General features: G+C 34.4%; 1 protein-coding gene across 1 annotated transcript in view; it reads right to left on the reverse strand.

Moving 5' to 3' along the window:
- Positions 1–23,472, reverse strand: part of LOC145283900 (pyridine nucleotide-disulfide oxidoreductase domain-containing protein 2-like) — a 94,714-nt gene that overhangs the window by 32,953 nt on the left and 38,289 nt on the right. Inside the window, exons 5-11 of the mRNA XM_080133002.1 lie at positions 18,933–19,088; positions 16,511–16,664; positions 14,601–14,662; positions 9,556–9,653; positions 4,676–4,817; positions 2,860–2,991; positions 224–296 (exon numbers count right to left, since the gene is read on the reverse strand). Of these exons, the coding sequence (XP_079989128.1) occupies positions 224–296; positions 2,860–2,991; positions 4,676–4,817; positions 9,556–9,653; positions 14,601–14,662; positions 16,511–16,664; positions 18,933–19,088 (817 nt within the window). The remainder of the gene's footprint in view (positions 1–223; positions 297–2,859; positions 2,992–4,675; positions 4,818–9,555; positions 9,654–14,600; positions 14,663–16,510; positions 16,665–18,932; positions 19,089–23,472) is intronic.

Genomic DNA, 23,472 nt, shown 5'->3' on the forward strand with positions numbered 1-23,472 from the left:
GACAACAGGACCATTGCCAGCACCCTCAAAATGCATTGCTAGATTGCCACAAATGATAGGGACGTGCCCAGGTTGATGAAAAGCAAAGTTTCCGGCCACGGTTATAGTCTTTAGTGTGGTTTTAAGTGAGGGTCACATCATGCCACCTCACATCTTCAAACTAGCTCATAAGAAAAAAAAGAAAAAAGAATATAAAATACATTTAAGAATAGTTAAATCTTACCGTTGATTTTCGTTACAGGTGAAGTGTAGTCAATCTGTTTTATTTCATTGACAAGATCATCTTGGAGACTTCCCTGTAAATATTTTTATCATAAAGTTTACAAGCAATTCATTAAAACATTGTTTCAATTTTTTTTAATTTTTTTTTTTTTTTGTAATAACAATGTGCTGTAGTTTGATGAGGATCTGGAAGAAAATCGCAATTTGATAATTAACGAAAACAAAATATATTGAACAGAAAAGCAAACAAAACAAATGAAGAATGTGCGTATACGTCAGTCCGACTGCCATGATTGCAAGTCTCGAGCACAACCACCAAGAGACATATTCTCCCTGCCTTTATAGTGAGCGAAAGAGTGCATTATTATCTCTAAGGTTGAGAACCACAACACAGTGATAGTTTGATACCTTGAATTTATCAGGCTGTTGCATAAGTTCCCGCCTTTTCATAAATAAATTTTGTGGGTTTGTTTTACAATCCACAGAGGTACGAAAAAGTTGTCAAAAAACAAATATATAACAAATAAATGTCATCAAAGGCAAGATAAGTTACTTTTCTACCTAGCCGGATAAGTTTTTAGTGGTTTTATTTAATGTAAAATACTTCATCGGTTCGAAAAACATGCTGTGTTTATCGGTACATTTGAAAAAGACAAATGGCGGCGAGCTTGCTGTTGGATACGTTAAGTTTGTGAAAATGAGTTAAAACTAAAAAACTATACAAAATACTGTTAGAAACTCACTCAATATATGTTACCGTGAAATAGGCTGACATATATTCGGTGGGTTTCTAACAGTATTTTTACCTAAATGTGTTTTTACCTTAATGCGAGTTGGGAATAATTTTCCCTTTGACCAATTTGGTACCCCCAAATGGGGTGCGGCATATATATTGTTTTTAAAATGTAATTATCCACTGACACGTGTTTCAACATCTACGACTCATCAGAGTGGCTGAAACTGATGAGATTCGAAATCAGGACCTCATGGTAAGAAGCCTAAACTCTTACCACTGAACCATCTTGCAGGACTGTTTGGATATATCGCAATTTACGTAGATGTTATTTTATTTGTTTTTGCGATTCATTCAAAACGTATCGCAAAAACAAAAACAAATAAAATAACATCTACGTAAATCGCGATATATTCAAATAGTCCTGCGAGGTGGTCCAGTGGTAAGAGTTTAGGCTTCTTACCATGAGGTCCTGGTTTCGAATCTTGCTAGATTAAGCCACTCTGGTGAGTCATAAACTACGAAACACGTGTCAGTGGAGATAGATAGATATATATATATATATATATATATATATATATATATATATATTGATCTGTGATTTATAGAGATAAGTAGTAAAATTGAACAATTAAAAACAATGCCCCCAAAATTCATGCTTGAATTTTTCACAGGGTTCTATGTTGTTTTTTTTTTTTGTTGTTGTTGTTTTTTTTGTTGTTGTTTTCTTTTTTTGTTGTTGTTTTACGACATATCAATCCTTTTCAAGTTATTTAATGCCAAATTCAGTGATTTTGAAGAACAATTTTTTGATAGAATATATTTGTTGTTTTTTTTCAAGTCGGTTTCTATTCAACCCATAGTTGGGACCCTAACAGGTACTATCACTCCAGGTCAGAGTGGACCTCGGAGCAATGGCAATTAAAGGGTGGCTCCGCACTCCCCAAAGCCTGCAAACTGGGGTCTCACCATCGGATATAGTTTAAGGTCATATCCAGGACCCAGGGTTCTATGGCTCAACAGATAATGTACTTGGTAAATTCAGTTGTAAGTGACACTCTTCTGAAAGTTGATGGCTTAATCATACTCAGAAGACAATTGCAAATTACCTTTCTACCCGGTTATGACTGACAGAAGTACATGCTATCTCTATTTTAAATTTTGTGTAGGGCCCCACGTTTGACAGAAATATTCACGAGTTTAACAACATACACGTGAAGAAGGCTGGAAGTTACATCGACCGATATATTGTGGAAATAACACTGAAAATGAGAACAGTAGTCCAGAGAATTCAAATATACTCAAAACTTCCTATCCTGCCTTGACCGAATTCAAAATAGGCTACGTGGCTTAGTGGATGGTGCCCTTTTGTCTTCCCTGCAACCTCTTTCCCACAGAAGAGACGTTGCGAGCCTGTCTCTGCTTTATCGTTATTTTCATGGCAAGTGCTCATCTGAGCTTCAACCTATGGTTCCCCCCTTGCCAAACTTTCACGAAAAACACTCGTCTAGCTGAAATCACTATCAATAATTTCTCCTACTCTTTATCTGCGTCTTAACCTAAACGTAGATTCCATGAACAAAGTTTCTTTCTTAGAACTGCACGCCTGTAGAAGTATTTCATGCCCCTGCTTTCCAGCTGGCTACAATATGGCCGTCTTCAAGTCCAATGTAAACAAGTTCTTGATGAGGCGTCCCCTTAAGTAATCCAATTTACCAAATTTCCACTACTAACGGTTACTATGATATTGTCCCATTGACTTAACCCTTATCCTTGAGTGACCTCTGGGCCTTGATAAGTGGTGACTCTTTTGTAAAGAAAAAAATTGTTATAGAACCTAGAGCCCCGAGCAATGCATGGTAGGTCTGCTAGTCGAGCATGAATCTCATCTAGAAAATACGAACCTTTGGAAGTAAATCAATGTATGTAACTTTAGGTGTTGCATTGGACAGGACTGCTTTGGCCACGATTTCTTTACCATCGGACAACTTTACTCCCATAACTTTACCATCATGAACAAGGATTTTTTCCACGGGCTGAAATAAAATAAATAATCCTCTTTTCATTTCTTTTTTTAAATGTTTTTAAAATATTGTACAGACCAGGGTTTCCCAAACTTCAGGACACCATGGAGCCCCTGAGCAGGACAAAGTTTTTTCACGGAACACGTACAAGATAATTTCTAAAAAAAAAATATGAAAAATATTCATTTCAAATTTTAACACTAATAATAATGTTTACAACCATTTTTTGTTTTTGATTAATCAACAATTGTTGAATTTTTTGTTAAATTATTTTCTTTTTCATGAACCATCCTGAAACTCTTTACACCTGTAGTTATGTATCATATTTCTTTCCTGTAAAAAAAAAAAAAGATCACTAATTAAATGTCTGCAGCCATATAAGTTTCCCACATAAAACATTTGGTCCTCTTTAAGAAGGTTTTCAGAGCCCTTCAGCATCACTCACAGAGCCCTAGGGTTCCGTAAAGCCCACTTTGGGAAACCCTGGTATAGACAATTAAAACAAATAATACATTTTTTGTAAAAAAACGTATGTTTTATTTTACTCAACATGAGGGGGGGGGGTTCTGGTTTTGTTTTTTTGATTGATGCCAGTCGGAGACAATTCTGATGAGCGGTGATACCGTGAACCTGCAGTAAAGTGTTAATGTTAAGTATGGTTTCTTATTATTATTATTATTATTATTATTATTATTATTTATTATTGATATAGCTCTATCCAATGTGATACTGAGCCCTTTATTTGTTTAAGATCTGATAATGATGGGGCAATTCCAATATTTTCCCCGATTTCAAAACAATTACTGATTCTGTTTTAAATTCCCGATTCTGATACAATTATCGATTCCGGTTCTTCTAAATTCTCTGAATATTTAACTACAAATAACTGTTATATAAGTTAAATACATGGGTATTCCAAAAGTCTTGGATACATTTTGACATTGAATATCTCAAGAATTATTAAGGATATAAAAACGCATCTGGCATATTCAGAAAGTTTGTAATCTCAAGTTTTTCATGAAATGTTCAAAGATGTTCAATGTGAGCACCATTGGTCACATGACACATATCAAGCCGATAGTCCAATTCTTGTCAAACGCGTCCCATCATTACATTGTCAATGGTTGAAACAGCTTATGCTATTCAGCCTTCAGCTCATTTACGTCACCTGGAATGAGAGGCACACAGGCCAACCCTTTCACAAATCCTCACAAAAAAAAAATCGCAGGATGTGAGATCTGGAGATCTGTGAGGCCAGGGCATGAGATCAGGGTCATCTTGCCCAGATCGTCCAATCCATCTGTCTGACAGTGTTGCGTTCAGAAACTGTCTAACTCAAAGGCTCCATTGTGGTGGTTTTCACTCAAGCAGGTATGAGGACTTGAAATGTGTCCAAGATTTTTAGAACATGCTATATATTGAACGAAAAAGTAAATACAACAAATAAAGAGTGTGGTTATACGTCAGTCTGACTGCTAAGCGAGCATAACCTATGTATAACACTGAGAGACATATTCCCCTGGTCTTTATAGCAAAAAGAAAAGTTCATTGTTATCCATAGGGTGAGCACCACAATACATACATTATTATTAACAAAAAAATTTGTACATATTGATGTAGAAAACACCGTGGAATTTGTATGTGACCCACTAATTATTATAATGTTCAGAAATATATAGCATAAAAAGTTATTTACCTCGTCAGTAAATATCTCTGCTCCATAATCAGTTGCACAGTCAGCAATGGCCTGCGATACAGCTCCCATTCCACCCTGGACATAACCCCAAGCTCCTTTCACTCCTTCAAGTTCACCCATCACATGATGCAGCAAGACGTACCTAATTAAAGAGACACATGTATATCTATGTAATTATAAAACTCAAATGACCTTGTAATGAGTGATGTAACCCACTTTCCAGTTTACGACATCTGGTTGCACATAAACATTAACCCATAACAACGTAAACAAATAAACACAAATCGCTTCTTTTGCAGATTTTGAAATATTAACGTTATTATTTCAAAATTATTATTTAACATGGGAAGAGTGGGGTTTTTTTTGCAACTATTCTTTATTACAACTATACTGTCGCTATTTTCTTACAACTAAACAACTTTAACCCGTTGACAAACATAAGAACAATTGTAGTAAAGCCAAGACTACTACTACTACTACTACTACTACTACTACTCTCTATCTGTCCCTTTTCCTTCCTTCCTTCTTTTTTTATTTTTTGTTTACATTTCTAGATACAAAATAGTTGTGTGAGAACGGTGAATTTGTTGACACATTTACTAATCTGTTTCAATATTAGTTTTATTTTATTTTATTTATTTAGGTTTCATTTTTTTGCTTCAGGTTTTATTAATTATTTTTTTTTTTTTTTTAGATTTTAAGTTTCTATAACTTGGTTGAAGGATTCCAATATGGGTTTTTCATTCTTATATTTCTCATCAGTAGGTTCATGTGCATTTTTGCTGCTAAATTACTTTCGTCGGCGTTCGATTTGTAGGAAAATCATGTTTAATTTTCGATTTTTGAGCGATTATTTGGAAAAATAGGTAACTTTACATGAATAGGGAGGATTTTTTTTTATGTTTGAGTTATCCGTCCGTGATTTTTTATTTTAATATACTTTCATAGAAATGTTTCTGTTATGTAAAAAAAAAAAAACTATTTTCTTTACGTCACAAGTGTCACGCTCATACATGAATTCCATAGCTAATATAACATACTGACCCAATGGGTCACGGGTAGTCTAGTCTATATATATAAAAATTTGTATGTTTGTTTATTTGTTCACAATTTGATTAATATATACAAAAGACCCATTAGTTTATTATTTCATTTATTTCTATATATAGTATTTATTTCTATATATAGTATTTATTTCTATATATAGTATGAGCATTGCAAAATATACAATTAAAAGGTCACCTCATTTGAATATCACATTAAGGAAAATCGATGTTATTAAATGCCTGTATGTTAGTTAATGTTTCTAGTGAGAGAATTGTCTTATGTAATCAACTTTAAATAACAATTATTTTGAGAATATATTTAATTTAATTTATTTGGAATTATTATTTCCGACATCAATTTTTTTTAGAAACGTAGTTATTTCCTTTGTAAACTTCGAAACATAAAAAAAAGCTTCACCAATAAATTTAGTAAGTTTCTAGCGTGAAAAAATAATTCCGTGTAGACAGAAAAATGTTTTGCTTTTTTTTTAAATATTCAAACAAATAAAAAAAAAAAACACTTATGGATAGACTGAAAGGATTTCATTTGTGTGTTTTTAGCATTATATATATATATATATATATATATATATATATATATATATATATATATACATACATTATTTTATATATATATATATAAATACATTATTTTATATATGCATATATATATATATAAATACATTATTTTTTATATATATATATAAATACATTATTTTATATATATATAAATAGGTTATTTTATATATATATATATATATATATATATATATATATATATATATATATATATATAGTTTTGGAAGTTTCTTTAAAACTAAAAAAAAAATTTTTTCATGTCGTTCGTTAGAAAATTATTTTGTCAGTAAGTCAATTAATTTCCTGCATCGCTGAATCATTTTATCGTTTTACTTCATGAACAAACAATAGTAATAATGTTCTTAAAGGGATCATTAGTTGTTTACCATGAAACACTGTTTCGGGGATTTCAAACCAAAATAGTATATTAAATCATGGCTACCCAGCAGTGCTAATCAAACACCACCTCGCTCAAAACACATGAACAAAAATATTTTTGATACTGGATCTTGTCCTTTTACGCCAGATACATTAAGTTAACCAATATATGTCATTTAAAAAAGTATTTCTTGCCTGCGCTATCCGTTTATATATATATATATATATATATATATATATATATATATATATATATATATATAGTAATTTATAAAATATATATGGCGATTAAGCTACACTGAATATTCTGCGTTTCATCCACTGTAGGATTCGTCAGGCTTATGCGCAAATTTTGTGGTTGCTTCTTGTTTTTATATATGTTGAGGATTTCTAGTTAGCCAATCAGCTTTCTAGTATCCACCGCGCCCCCTCCTATCAGCCAATGGGCATGCATTTTATCGAACAAAGGATCTGTTTTAGAACTAGGTTAGTGGTTTAAGGTGGATCTTTCCCTCCTTTTTTTTTAATTTTTTTTTTTATATGAGTATACCTATGTGTATTTTTTTTTATATATATGAATATACCTATGTGTACACACACATGCACACATATATACATATATATATATACATATATGTGTGATCGTTTATGTATATTCATGTTTATTTAATTTATTTATTTGTTTGTTTTCTATTGTTATTGTTAGTTTTAAAGCTATTTTGTATCGCTATCCTAGAGTAAGTTTTATTTTGTGAACACAGTTGTTTGCTATTTCTCGTCTACAGTTTAATAGATTTTGAGGTTCTTTAAAGTACAGGATAGCAAATTTTTCATGGAGGCATAATTTACACGGGTCGTCTAAATGTCTGCACGTGGTAGCTTGTCTCATTATTTTCCATTCGACTACCGGCGAATGTCCTCTTTCTTTGAGTTCCCAGTATTTATTCGCTAGTGTTGTTTTTATACGGTTGTGGATACTAGAAAGCTGATTGGCTAACTAGAAATCCTCAACATATATAAAAACAAGAAGCAACCACAAAATTCGCACATAAGCCTGACGAATCCTACAGTGGATGAAACGCAGAATATTCAGTGTAGCTTAATCGCCATATATATTTTATAAATTACTAACTAGCTCTACCTATGTATTGAGCACTTTTGAAGTAAATACTTAAAGTTTACGCATAAATCTATACTTTCGTATATTAAATTTGTGTGAGTAAATGAAGTAGTTATATATATATATATATATATATATATATATATATATATATATATATACAAAAATGACAGAAAAATAGACACCAATAGAAACAGCTTATTTCAATAAACATATAATTTATAGAACAAAATCAAAAATAATATTAAATAGATTTATACATTTAACAAATGTATTTTTGGGTATATATATATATATATGAAATTTGGCTGTGAAGGGGTCAAAGTTCAACGATTTAACCTTTGAAAACTCTACCAAACTCCTCCGCCAATTTTGGGTCTAAACACTTGAAATTTTAAATGTAGGTTACTTTGCACATAGACCCAACCTTTTTAATTTGACTTAAGCCCAAAAATATAAATGTTAAGGAGTCAAAATTGGGGTCGAAATTAAAAATAATTTGACCTTTGCAGTCTCTATCAAATTACTCAGCAAATTTCTGGTCTAAACATTTGAAATTTTACATAAGGGGTATTCAGAGATAGGGCAAGCTTTTTAATTGGTTTAGGTCGGAAATCTGAGCTGCAAAGGAGTCAAAGTTCAAAAGATTTTACCTTTGTGATGTCTAACAAACAACTCAGCCAATTTTGAGTCTAAACATTTGAAATTTATACATAATGTGTATTCAGACATGTGGCAAGCATTTTAATCAGTTTTGGGGCAAAAATTTGGCTGAAAAAATGTCTAAACACTTGAAATCTTAGATATAGGTAACTTGGACATGGGTAAAACTTTTTATTTGGATCTGAGACCAAAATGATAAATGTTAAGAGCTCAAAATTGGGGTCAAAGTTTTAAAAAAATTGATCTCTGCAGTCTCAACGAAATTACTCAGGCAAATTTTGGTCTAAATATTTGAAATCTAACATAAAGTGTGTTCACATGTAGTGCAAATTATGAATAGTACATAGAGCCCAAGCAAAGCCGGGCTGAACTACTAATAGGGAATAAAATTAAGATGAATGTTTAAAAGAATATGCAAATTAGCTAAATATTTTGCAGATGAATGCAATTCCACGACCCATATATAACAAAGTTGTATTTTCTTTTTAACTAAATAGAAAAAAACGTTTTTAGTATGAATATGCACACAATATCCAATAGTGAGGCCCCAGTTTGTGGGCTTTGGGAGTGTGGAGCCACCTCTTAATTATCATTGCTCTCAGGTCCACTCTTACCCGGAGTGGCAGTACCTGTTAGAGTCCCAACTATGGGTTAAATAGAAACCGACTTGAAAAAAAAAAATTTCTATTAAAAACATTTTCTTCAAAATCTTTGGATTCGGCATTAAATAATCTGAAATGGGTTGATATGCCGTAAAACAAAAACAACCAACCAACCAACCAACCAAGACACCCACAAAATCTGTCCAGCTGCCATGTGCAACACAAACAGCAATGAAGTAAATAAGTTTTATCTCAAATTATATACATTTAAAAAATTTTTTTTTTTTACAAGGTGGTCACTATTTATAAAAGCCCGGAAGCCACTCAGGGATAAGGGTTATTGTAAGTACAGTACGTTAGTGTGGATATTTAAAGTGTCTACTTAAGGGGGCGGTTCATCAGGAATTTGTTTACGCTGGACTTGAAGACATCCAAGTTGTAGTCAGAAGGGAAGCAGGCAGACGGAACATTAATGAATTTTAGCATACATACCCACTTCCTGGTAAATAGGGACTAGTCATTGCACCAATAACTGCATCCGTTGCTAAGCAGGCTTTTAATGGCTCAGACTCAAACCATTTGTCCAAAACCTGATAAATGATATATGAGTATCATCAAATCCATTTTGCATCATTTTATACTTACATAACCAATAAACTTGTTAATAAGATATATGCGTTGTATATAATGTTCATTAAGTAGAAACAAAGGAAAATTAGAGTTAACAAGTGAAGCATGTATGAGTACACAGTGAACAAGGCATAAAAAAAAATGACTAAGTTCAGCACCCCCCCCCCCTCATTTAACCCCAAAAGACCCCAGGGGACATCAAATCCTGGTGAAAATGAACAAACGATGCAGTTTTAGGCCTTAACATATGTAAATTTGATTTCTGCACCATGCAAAAAAAATAAATGACTAAGTCCATCATTTGCCTCCCCCCTCCCTCCCCCATTTAGCCCTAAAAGTCCCCAACATATTTAAATTTGAGTTCAGCACCATGCAAAACTGCTAAATAGACATACACAGAAAATTTTGGACAAATATGGTAAAATAGTTCCAAAAATGGAGTGTTTTTATTAGCCCTAAAAGAGTCCCTGGGGCACACCCAAGAGTTATCGCGAAGTATATATGATAGATGGAGTTGTACAACCAAAACAAAGATGACTGAGGCGAGGAATAAATTTTATACAAAATTTATTTTCTCAAAATCGTAAATAAGTAGAAAGAGAAAACCAGAAAGTTTCTTCATAATTGAGAGTCTCTTCCTGCGACTGAGGTAATGAAATGTACTTTATGTACATTATTCAATGAAGTAGAAAAGTTCCTGCGACTGAGATAATAAAATGTTCTTTTTGAAATGAAGCAGAAAAGTCAAAGTTCTAGGTTAAAAATAACCAGTCTTTTTCAGAAATAATTAAACAACAAAAAAGTCAATTGCTTACTTCAGCAAAGAATAAGAAACGGGTAAAAAGTCCATTTCCGTGGAAAATGAAATAACGAGTGCGCATGGGTTTAACATCCTGCGGACGGAATCGGTGTTGTTGTTTACAGTATGCTGGCTGGGCTCGACTGACTCTTTTTTTTGGCACGTGATGAATTTTTAAAGATCTCAACTGGCTCCTGAAGACCGTCAAAAAACATTTACAAAAATGCGTTTATTTTCAAACAACGACTGGATGAAAAGTCAGAGCCTGTGTCACGTGGGTGCTTACAACTATGCCCAGGCGAAAAGACAAAATCTTAGTTTTTATGCTTGCAGAATTTGCGGGGGGGGGGCGTGTAGAAAGGAAATGTGCGCGTAGTTGAAACGATCTTTATACAGCCGCGAGTGCAACTGGGTTTTACATTTGATGAGCAAACATGCGCTGTGCGCCATTATTCTGGTTGAGTAGATCTCACTGTCGTTTGCCATGGCAACAGCAAGAAAGTAGAAATGGCAAATAAGGGATACAGAAATAGATATATAAATTAAATTAATTGAAAGTAAAGAAAGTAGCTTTAACTAATCTTCTTTTTTTTTTTAAGTCTGTTAATCCTGCAAAGCAAAAATGTTTATAGTGTTATTTTAAAAAAATATAGTTATCCTGCTAGTTCAGGATATATCTTGTGGGAACATGATGAGAATTAGCAGCAAACCGGATGTTAACGCATCCCCCATGAGAGACAAAATGAAAAATCGTCTTTTGCACATGGCTCCACGCATCGTTTCCGCTTGGGGAGAAAAAAAAAACAAGAGAATCACAAAATAATTATCGACCAATGACAGAGCTCCGCGCCTAAAATAAACACCTAAAATATCACAGTCGCTGGGAGCCGGTTTGCCACGATAAAATGAGAGGAAAGGAGATTCGCTCTGCTGCGTCAGTCAACACACGGACGGATTCTCCCACCCGACCTAAGGAGATGAAGAAGAAAAAGAAATAAGGCACCAGTGAACTGAAGCCGACTACGCTCCCATGTTATGGGCTAAACGCCTTCAATTCTAAACAATGCCTAATTCACACAAATCAAAGAAGAAAGGAGGAAAAAGAAGACGAAGACGCCAGGCTGCTAGCACTGATGAAGGAAGTTACTCACTTTCCAGTTACAAGCCAGGACACGCATCACCGACAGCAGGATGACCGGCCTACCCTAACCCTCTCCATCATCCAAAAGATAAGTTACATTTTACGAACATTCATTCCTTGTCAATTCATACATACCTACAAACATTTTATGAACATTCATTCCTTGTCAATTCATACATACCTACAAACATTTTACGAACATTCATCTCTTCCGTTAAACCACCTCCCATCATCTTTTATAAAAACCATGAGGCCATAATCTAAAGTCCTCGTTGAACAGTTTGAATCACTTGCATCTTGTTGGTATTAATATAAAATAATACAATAAAAAAAATTATAAAAACTAAGCAAAAATTACATTAGCTAAGCTGACTGAAAGAGCAATAAATTGTAAATAAAATAATAATCCCACCCAAAACTTATGATAAAGAAAATACCAAAACATATTAATTCCATGTTAAATATCACAGAGTAGCCTAATCTATATATCTATAAAAGTGAACGTGTCTGTGTGTCTGTGTGTGTACATTTCCCTATGCAATAACTTTGTCAGTTTTAGTCTACAGACTCGAAATTTGATATACAGGGTACTGAGATTTGGGAAAATCTATGTGATTGGTTTTCAGCCAGAAATTTGGCTGTTAAGGGGTCAAAGTTCAAAGATTTGACCTTTGAGAACTCTACCAAACTCCTCTGACAATTTGGGGTTTAAACACTTGAAATTTTAGATATAGGATCCTTGGGCATGGATCTAACTTAATAACTTGATTTGAGCCTAAAACAATAAATGTTAAGGGGTCATAATAGGGGTCAAAGTTAAAAAAAACTGACCGTTTTTTTTTTTTTTTGCTCAGCATACACCTCCAAACACCCGGGCAACGCCGGGCACCCATGCTAGTATATCTATAAAAGTGAGCGTGTCTGTGTGTGTACATTTCCCTACAAAATAACTCTGTCAATTTTAAGTCTACAGACTCGAAATTTGATATATAGGGTACTGAGATTTGGGAAAATCTTTGTGATCGGTTTTCGGACAGAAATTTAGCTGTTAAGGGGTCAAAGTTCAAAGATTTGACCTTTGAGAACTCTACCAAACTCCTCCGACAATTTTTGGTCTAAACAATTGAAGTTTTAGATATAGGTTCCTTGGATATGGATCTAACTTAATAACTTGATTTGAGCCCAAAACAATAATATTAAGGGGTCATAATAGAGGTCAAAGTTTAAAAAATTGACCGCTTTTTTTTTTTTTTTTTTGCTCAATATACACCTCCAAACACCCGGGCAACGCCGGGCTGAAATGCTAGTGATACATAATATGCGCTTTATATGCATATATATATATATATATAACTATGCAGGGTGACCAAAAAAAAACAAAAAAACGTAGAAAGTATATCTAGAACATATGCTGTAGAATGGAGAAAAAAGGCCAAATACCCTAGTGTTTTGATGTGATGTTTTGAATATAATAAACTAGTTATGACCAAAGTTTCATTTCATTCTGACAAAACACTAAGAAACGGGGCCTTATTAGAGTTGGGGGCCGTTTTTTGGGGGGTCACCCTGTTTATATATATATATATATATTGGAATATATTTCTTCGAAACTCCGTGGATTAAGGGCTATCCATTTATTTAGTGTCTCCTTTTTAAAATTAAATATGTTTTTAACTCTTTTTCAAAGTGTTTTTAGCATCTTTTATTAACTACTTGTTCTTATACATATATATATATATATATATATATATATACATCTGCATATGAACCTGTAGTGATAGATAAGAGTTACGCCCCTTTAACTACAAATATTAATTAAGCTCACAGTTGCAAGACTGAAAGAGTGATAAATTGTAAATAAAATAATAATCCCATCAAAACTTTAGCTAAAGGAGATACGAAAACATTAATTCCATATTAAATATTACCTAATGATACATAATATGCCGTTAAATGTACAAATTTTCATTTGCACTGGAAAAATACAAAAATATATAAATCATAAAATCATACCCATGTTAGTTAACTGGGGTGAATGGACACCCCAGAAAGACAAAGCGACATCTCCCTCCAAGGAAAACCGAGATACAACTGCATCATATCACATGTACTATACTCTCATTGAGTCAGGAGAGTACTTGGGGGGGGAAGGAAAAGAAATAAGTTGCCAACTAGAAATTATGAGCACTTCAGCAAAATCAGGGTGACAAAACACTCCATGAAACTAACGCAGGCTTAAGGAGATATAAGAAGTTGGGTGGAAGTGTATCTTATAAGTCCTCACCAACATTTCTGTATCTGAAAATTCTTAACTAAAAACGTTTTATGTTTTTAATAAAGGGGATACATTGTAAAAATTTTAAAAAACTGTATATTTCTTTATTTCTTTATTTGTTTATTTATTTCTTTATTTGTTTATTTATTTATTTATTTGTTTATTTGTTTGTTTATTTATTTATTTGTTTGTTTGTTTGTTTGTTTGTTTATTTATTTATTTGTTTCTTTATTTGTTTATTTGTTCATTTATTTGTTTGTTTATTTATTTGTTTATTTATTTATCTATTTATTTGTTTATTTATTTATTTGTTTATTTATTTGTTTATTTATTTGTTTATTTATTTAGGCGTCGAGTCTCTACTGTTCCAGGGGAGCATTGTCTGAAAATAGCGGTTTCAATCTTACCCAAAGCCGGGCAGATGCTTTGTTAACCAAAACGTGGTGAGGCGACAACAACTATGGAAGGTAGTAATTACTGAAGATACAGTTAAAAGAGACTCAGCATTCCTATCGCGTCATAGTTAACCACCTGATGTAGGCCAGAGGGCGGAGGAACAGTTGGTCAAAAAATCGTGAAACAACAGAGCAATTATTAAGATGAGGATAACAGTCCACAAATAAATAAATAGATATACAAATTACTCATCTCAAAGTATTCCAATAAAAAAAATAATAAATTTTGTCACTTACTTTCGAAGCTGGTGCAGTTAACAGTTCGTAGAAATCAGTTTTGTCTTTGCCCAGCAGTTTTACTGTGAACAAAATACAGGTTACATGCATGCATTATTACCATGAAACACAAAATTATTCAAAAATCTTGGTTTTAAAAATGTTGTTGCGAATCATACGAATAATAATATAATGTGTATGTCTAGATATTCGCAACCTTCACATGGTCCCTCGTGAAAGTACCCAATGTCTTTCTAGAAAAAAATTTGGTGCTGTCTTTATCTCTTCTTCACTATCATATAAAACCACTTTTTGTGTGTGAGTTCCTTCCTCATGGGTTCCGAAATGGCTGAGCCCATCTTTTGCAAATTTCACACAAAGGTAATTTATATGTCTGGCAGTGTTCTTAGATATGTTTTTTTTTTACAGAAATTCATCCGATAAGCATCGAAAATCGAAAAAAAAAAAAAAAAAAACGATCTTAAAAATAGTCTTTTTTCTCTTATAGATAAAAAAAAGAAGAATTTTTACAGAGGGAATATTTTACGTTACACCGGTGTAACTTTAGCCAGCGTAACATAAAATATTCCCCTGTAAAAATTCTTATTTTTTATCTATAAGAGAAGAAAGGCTATTTTTAAGATTGTCAAGCACAAATGTCAGCTGACGTGATATTGTAAACAAACACAGACGGAATTTGATAAACGACATTATCATTATTAGTCTTTTTTTTTTTTTTTTTTTTTTGTTTTTTACACAGTGATCACCACTTATCAAGGCCCGGAAGCCACTCAAAGATAAGGGTTATTGCAAGTACATTAAGTTAGTGAGGAGATTTGCTGAAGTGTTTACTTAAGGGGGCGGTTCATTAGGAATTTGTTAACATTGGACTTGAAGACATCCAAGTTGTAGTCCGGAGGGAAGCAGGCAGATGGAACAGAGTTCCACAAGCGTGCAGTTCTAAGAAAGAAGCTTTGTTCATGGAATCCGCGTTTTGATTTAGGCACAGATAAAGAGTGGGGGAAATTTTTCACAGTGGATTCAGCTAGATGGGTGTTTTTTGTGAAAGATTGGCGAGGGGGGACCAGAGATTGGAGTTCAGACGAGCATCTGCCATGGAAATAACGATAAAACAAGGACAGGCTCGCAACGTCTCTTCTGTGGGAGAGAGGTTGCAGGGTAGAGAAAAGGGCATCCCCCACTAACGTTTTGCGAATTAGTTCACCGGGCAACTTATTCCTCGTAATATTCAATAGAGGATTTATTCTATAATAATACATACGCAATCTGCATAAATTAAAATATCCTGTTTAAGCGTATTGTACGACTGGGTGTAGTATCTGTTATGATACTACACTTCACTATTTTGTTCTCTGTCAGTGGAGAAGAAATCCTTCACGTCTGAGACAATTTTTATTTTTGTTCCTTTTCTCCACATTAAAAAAACGACCCTGGTGTCTAACTCTGCCCTCGTGGGGAGGTAAAGTAAATATGGACAGTCACAACAACATCATAAAGATCATAAAGGAAGTTCAATCTTCAGGTGTCACTAAGATATATTTTTTAGGGTTTTCCTATGACTCAATTTTTCGGGATATCTATGCAAATTGTTAATATTAGTGAAAAAAAAAAAGTGTTTTATGATCTACGGACCCACCCTCAAACCCACGGTTCGAATTCTTGCAATAAGGAAACGTATTCAACACCCGAAGAAGGTCGCAGTGTACAGCAACCAAAACGTTGTGCTAAAAACACCCAAGATGAGAATAATTGTTCGATTATTTAAAACAATACAAACATTCACATCTCATCTCAAAATTTCAGAATTGCATCAAACCTTTTGTTGTCAACAACATATAGGGATCTGAGCTTTACAAGAGGCAAGTAGACTTTTAATACAATTAGATGGAGTAAATACTATTTATGCTTACCGGACCTTCCCAATGTCTTCAGTGAAGGCCATGATTTAACCAGATTACCAATACCACCTTTGTCAATGGTTTCAAAATGAAGTGGAGGGTTGTCAATTAATGGTTCTAATGCGTCAACAATTCTTGACAACTGGTTTTCATATTCTTCAAATTTCTGAAACGAAAAAGTTGGATTCAAAATGATTTGCTAGCAGAAAGCTTTATGGCTTAGCATTCATTTAAAAAAATAAAGTTGTGTGGTGCCTTCAATAAGTTTCCAGACTTTTTTCGTATGGGCACTTTTATTGATAATACACACATGAAACTCTAGTTCTCTTTAAAGTAATCTCCTCCGGCTGCAATACACTTGTTGTACTGTTCCAACAATTTCTGGGAGGATCCATGGAAGTTCTCTTGTGTAAGCGTGTCAATGACCCTTGTCACAGCCTCTTTCATCTCCTCAGTTATTTCATAACTACAGCCTCTAAGGTTTTCCTTGAGCTTAGGGAGTAACCAAAAGTTACAGGGAGCAAAGTCTGGACTATAGGGAGGGTGAGGAACTGTCTTGATGCCCATCTTGGTCAAATAGTCTGTGACAAGGATGGAGTTGTGAACTGCAATCTTTGAATAAACTTCACGCAAATCTTCAGCATCTTCAGTTCCTCACAAATAATTGTTTACAGTTCCCACACTGACAGCAAACTGTGCACTTATTGTCTCTATAGACATGCAACAGTCCTTATCCATGAAATTCTTTATTTTGGCCAATCAATTCTGGTGTGCTGACTTTCTAGAATTTGAGCTCAATGTCGCCCCTTTGATAATGTGACGCTTCTGCGTTTATCAATCCACAATTTCCACGAAGTTACTCGGGTGTGCCTGGCAGATGACAGGAATAACCAGTAACAGCCGGGCGAGCCTTATTATAAAAATACAAACTGTTACAACCCCTTCCCACATTAAGAATGGCAATGATCACTGAAATTCATTAAATAATACATTGGGAAAAAATGTCTTAACATCCAGAAAACTACTTATCAACTGTTTCCGGTTCTTCTCATTATCTATTAGGCACATCCGAGTAACTTCATCGAAATCGCAAGTCGATAAATGCAGAAGTACCGATAATGCAAACCATTATAACTGTTATTCTAAGTCAGGATGAAATCATCGATGCAGTTACCTCTTCATATGTAGACATTTTTGTGAATGAGAGTGTATGTTCTGTGGTTTTTTTTTTTTGGTTTTTTTTTTACATAGGCATCACCACATTATCAAGGCCAAGAGGCCACTCAAGGATAAGGGTTAAAGAGTGCGCAGTAGAAATTGGACAATATAGTAATCATTAGTAATGAAAATTTGGTAAATTTGATAACTTATATGGAACGGCTCATCAGGAACTTATTTACGTTAGACTTGAAGACAACCATATTGTAGTCAGCCGGAAAGCAGGAAAACGGAAGACAATTCCACAGGCGTGCAGTTCTAAGAAAGAAGCTTTGTTCATGGAATCTACGTTTAGGTTTAGGCACAGATAAAGAGTGGAGGGAATTATTGATAGTGTTTACAGCTAGACGAGTGTTTCTTGTGAAAGTTTGGCGAGGGGGGACCATAGATTGAAGCTCAGTCGAACACTTTCCATGAAAATAACGATACGTGGTCTGTGTCAAAGAACATTTAGACCAGTTCAGTCTGAACAGCAAGGTCCAAAAACAGACATACGCTAGTTGGGATTATATGTCAGGGAGGAACAAGGAAAACTTTGTCAAAAGTGAACTGCTGGTAGTCCCCGATATAAACTTATCTGCCAAATTGTCTTCTCTTTTTTTTTTTTTTTACAAAGGAGTCACCACTTATCAAGGCTCAGAGGCACTCGAGGATAAGGGCTAATGAGTATACAGTGGTCAAGGGGAACATGTCAGTCATCGTAAGTAGTGGAAATTTGGTAAATTGGATTACTTAAGGAGATGGCTCATCAAGAATTTGTTCACGTTGGACTTGAATATTGTAGTCACTTGAAAAGCAGGAAAATGGAACAGAGTTCCGCAGGCGTGCAGTTCTAAGAAAGAAGCTTTGTTCATGGAATCTACGTTTAGGTTTAGGCACAAATAAAGAGTAGGGGGAATTATTGATAGTGGTTTCAGCTAGACGGGTGTTTTTCGTGAAAGTCAGACCAGGGGGAACTATAGACTGGAGCTCAGACGAGCACTTGCCATGAAAATAACGATAAAGCAGAGACAGGCTCGCAACGTCTCTTCTGTAGGAAAGAGGTTGCAGGGAAGAGAAAGGAGCATCCCCCACTAAGCTACGAAGTCTATTTTGAACTCTATCAAGGCAGGATAAGCGGCTTCTAGCAGCTCCTGCCCAGATGTGGTAACATTACGCCATCCTTAAGCTAATTAAATAATAAAAAAAATAGCATCATTATTTGAGTCAAACTTACCTCGGCATCCTTTTTTGAAAACTGACCAATTTGTTTTTTGTTTTCATTAGGATCACGTCCGAGTGTCAGAGAAGCAGCTTTTTGGTTAAGACCACCTGGATGAAGTAGAGGTGTGTAGGCGCTAGGATCTCTCAAGAACACCTTCAACCCATATTTCTAAAATGAAGATAACAATACAGCAATTTGAAAGAAGACGTTTAAGCAAGAAAAAAATCGATGATGAAAATTAAAAATGGAATAAATAACAACCGTTAGTTATTAATCCATCAAAAGTTTAAGCAACGAATTATAATAAAGAAAAATTGTAACGTCATTGCATCAAAGAAAAATAACGACTCATCTAAAAAGCAGTACAGAACGCGTATGTGAAGTCGTTAGATTTCAAAAGAACAAACTGACACAATTCGAAAAGAATGTTTGCAATTTAGTGTAGGGAAAATCGTAACTTACTTGGTTAGCATGTGTGTGTGCTTCAAAGGGCCGGTCGTGTAACAAAAGAAAGAAAGGAAGAAAGAAAGAACGAAAGAAAGAAAGAAAGAAAGGCTAAAATAGCGACACCCAGTCGGTTTTATGACTTACAGTCACGTGAGTGACGCAGACTGTCGTCGTTTCTGTACAAATGAGACAGGTGAATAAAAACAGACGTGAAGCGAACAGAGAACAAGTTGGAATAAGGTGTGCTACCTACGTAGTCATGTGCAAGTAAACTTGAAAGAGTGTCAAGTTGTGGAGTTGCAAGTTTTGACAACACAGTGTCAAGTTTTGAAGTTGGAAGTTTTGACAACACAGTGTCAAGTTTTGGAGTTGGAAGTTTTGACAACAGAGTGTCAAGGTGTGGAGTTGCAAGTTTTGACAACAGAGTGTCAAGTTTTGAAGTTGGAAGTTTTGACAACACAGTGTCAAGTTGTGGAGTTGGAAGTTTTGACAACAGAGTGTCAAGTTTTGAAGTTGGAAGTTTTGACAACACAGTGTCAAGTTGTGGAGTTGGAAGTTTTGACAACAGAGTGTTAAGTTTTGAAGTTGGAAGTTTTGACAACACAGTGTCAAGTTGTGGAGTTGGAAGTTTTGACAACAGAGTGTTAAGTTTTGAAGTTGGAAGTTTTGACAACAGAGTGTCAAGTTGTGGAGTTGGAAGTTTTGACAACAGAGTGTTAAATTTTGAAGTTGGAAGTTTTGACAACAGAGGATCGAGTTGTGGAGTTGGAAGTCTTGGCGGCATTGTGTCAAATTCACCCGAGAAATTGTTAGTTTAACCATAATCCTGGAATGCCAGAATTAGCGTCACAGGATAAACTGTATTTACTTTATGCATTTTAAAATGTTCCTATTGGTTTTGTATATAATGTTAAATTTTGTATGTTGCTGGGTTTTAATAAAGGTATCTTCTAGTATTTTTATTTTTTGAATTAGGTTGACAATGTATTATTAACTAAAATTTGTATTAAATCAGAGAAGGGGGGACGATCAACTATCTTTTTTCTTTGGTAGAATTTACTAAATGCATTATGAGCTGTTAGTAAAGGGTAGTGCTAGTTAAACCAATTTATTATTATTATTATTATTATTATTATTATTATTATTATTATTATCATTATTATTTGTACTCACTAGGAGTTTTTACACAGGGCATCATCAGAGATTACTCACTGACTACAGCCGATGGTGTTCCTTGGAGTCTGGGTAACAATAAGTCTCCCCAAATTACCAATACTCTTTACATCTTTCGATAATCTTTGCAAAATCATTTTGCATTATCGCAACAATGGTTTACCATTGGTTTCTTACTCGCAATGGCCATTGATTTTCACTGGAATTTGGGTGGCAATAAGCGTCATCAAGATCCCAGTCTCTTTTGTACCTATCCAGTGGAGGTTTGGTAAGTGCTTTCACTCCTCGATCTTTCCATCTTTCTTGATCCTTCGACTATTTGGTATCTGGCACTGCAATTTTCTTGGGGTGGGGGTGGGGGGCACCCTTCAATTTTACAATTTTTCAGTTTTAGTTTTCTTGGTTACATTTTTGTTTTACTTCTCTTGTATTTTCTATATTACCGGTTAACATAATCTGAGTTTTCCCCTTGATTCCAATTTCTCTTAGTCTTTTTTCAAAATTCTTTGGCACTGTTCCTATTGTTTCTACAGTTATTGGTATTATGTTGATTTTCTTCAGGTTCCATATTCCTTTCAATTTTCTAACAAGTTCCGCATATTTTCTTTGTTTTTCTGTCTCGTTGATCTTTGTCTGCTGAGACGGCAAAGTCTACAATTTGACAGATCTTTTCCTTATTAATTTTATGACGTCCAGTCTTCTAGCTTGGATGATTTTATTATTATTATTATTATTATTATTATTATTATTATTATTATTATTATTATTATTATTTATTATTATTATTATTATTATTCACTAGTAGATTTCATACAGGCCATCATCAAAGAATTCTCTTTGGAAATAGACTGTGGTGTTCCCTGGAGTCTGCGTGACAACAAATCTCCCCAGACTTCCAGTACTCTCCATCTCTTTCGACAACCTTTGCAAATTAGTCTATGTTATCGCAACAGATGTCTGCCATTGATTTCTCATTGGTAGCAACCATTAGTCTTCAATGGGATACGGGTGTCAATAAGCCTCCCCAAGGTCCCAGTTCTCTTCGCACTCATCCAGCAAAGGTTTGGTTAGTATTTTCTCTCCTCATTCTTTCCAGCCTCCTTGGCACCAATTTATGGTCATGAAAAACAAAAAGGAATAAGCATAAGTGTGTGAGGTGGGTTTACTTACAATTATGTAATCATCCAGTTTTCCAGTGGTGTTTCTTTATGTTTTACCTCTGTAGCAGTTTCTGTATGTCCAGCTAGCACTCACAGGTCATATATATTAGTTTCCGCACTCAAAGGTTTTCCTTACAATTTCAGCCATTTTCATTATTGTTATTTGTTGTATCTTCTCAGCCATCCCTGATTCCAATTTCGCCAATTCTTTTTTTCAAAGTTTTTCGGTATTGTTCCTAGTGCTCCTATTATTATTGGTGTTATCTTAACTTTCTTCATATTTCATATCCCTTTGAGCTCTCTGGTCAGCTCTGTGTACTTGCCCCACTTCTCTGTCTCCTTGATCTTCAATCTTGGTGGTCTGCTGGGACGGCAAAATCTGCAATATGGCAGGGCTTTTCCTTCTTGTTAACTATTATGACGTCCGGTCTTCTTGCTTGGATGGGTTTATCCGTTTGTATATCACAGTCTCATAAGATTTTGTGACTTTCAAGTACTGCTTTCAGTTTGTGATTGTACCATTTGTCTGCATGTTCAAGATTCAGTTGTCTGCATAATTCCCGGTGTACTACCTTCCCCACTTGATCGTGTCTATTTTCATATTCTTTTTGGACTAGTTTGCTACATTCCCTTATTATGTAGTTTATTGTTTCGTCTCTTTGTCCACAGAGTCTGCATTTACTGTTTTCTTGTGTCTTGTCGATCCTTGCTTTGATGTGGTTTGTTCTGATAATGTTATCTTGTGCGGCTGTTATGAGGGATTCTGTTTTCCTGTTTAGGTTTCCTTTTTGTAGCCATGTCCAAGTGTTTTCGTTAGTCTCATCTTTTGTCATCCTCATGAATCGTCCGTGTACCTGTTTCTCTTCCAATTTTTTTTTTTTTTTTTCCTGTCTTATCCCGTGTCTCTTCTTTTTCTGTCTTGTTCTTCCTAAGAGTGTCTCTTGCTGCAGTAATTGTTCTTTCAGTGTTCTGCATTATGTATTTTCTTAAGTCTTTTTTTTTTTCCATGTCATTTATACAGTCTTCAATACAAACCAATTCTCTTCTGTCTTTCCTTCTCACAGAGAGTCGGTCAGTATCATTCTTTGAGTAAAATCTTCTTCTTCTTCAAAAATAAAAGATATAGCCGATGAACCTAAGTCGTAGATATAGTTTTTTATTTTTGAAATTGCAACTTTATAATATATATCAAAATCGATAGAATATTAACTCTATAATAATATATACGCAATCTGCAAAAATTAAAATAACATATTTAAGCGTATTTTACAACCTGGCTACACCAGGCGTCCCTGCTAGCTTGGATAAATACTTTTGCAGTTTTAACAAAATAGCTACTATAATATCAGAGCGTCTCCATTTACACTGAACATCTAAAGAATGTCAACATCAATGTATTACATATGAATCAGTCCCCTGGGAAGGAGGAGGGGAGGAGGAGGAATAATAATAATAATAATAATAATAATAATAATAATAATAATAATAATAAATAATAATAATAATAGGAATAAGAATAGGAATTGTGTTCTCTCAGAAGGCATTTGAACTCCTTACACACAGAGTCTACGGGTCAAGATCACAGTGTAGTGGAGGAGAAATCCTCCCAGACTGAGACAATTCTTATTTTTGTTCCTATCCAGAGTGCTCCTTTTTGGGGAGCTGGATTTTCTTCACATTAAAAACCAACCTTGTGTCTCACTCTGCCCTCGTGGGGAGACAAGTAAATAGGACCGTTAGTTCTTTCTACTGTTTTATAGATTGGGAAAGAG

Source organism: Euprymna scolopes, chromosome 8 (assembly GCF_053919585.1).
Source record: "Euprymna scolopes isolate OS-2025 chromosome 8, ASM5391958v1, whole genome shotgun sequence".
Lineage (NCBI taxonomy): Eukaryota > Metazoa > Mollusca > Cephalopoda > Sepiida > Sepiolidae > Euprymna > Euprymna scolopes.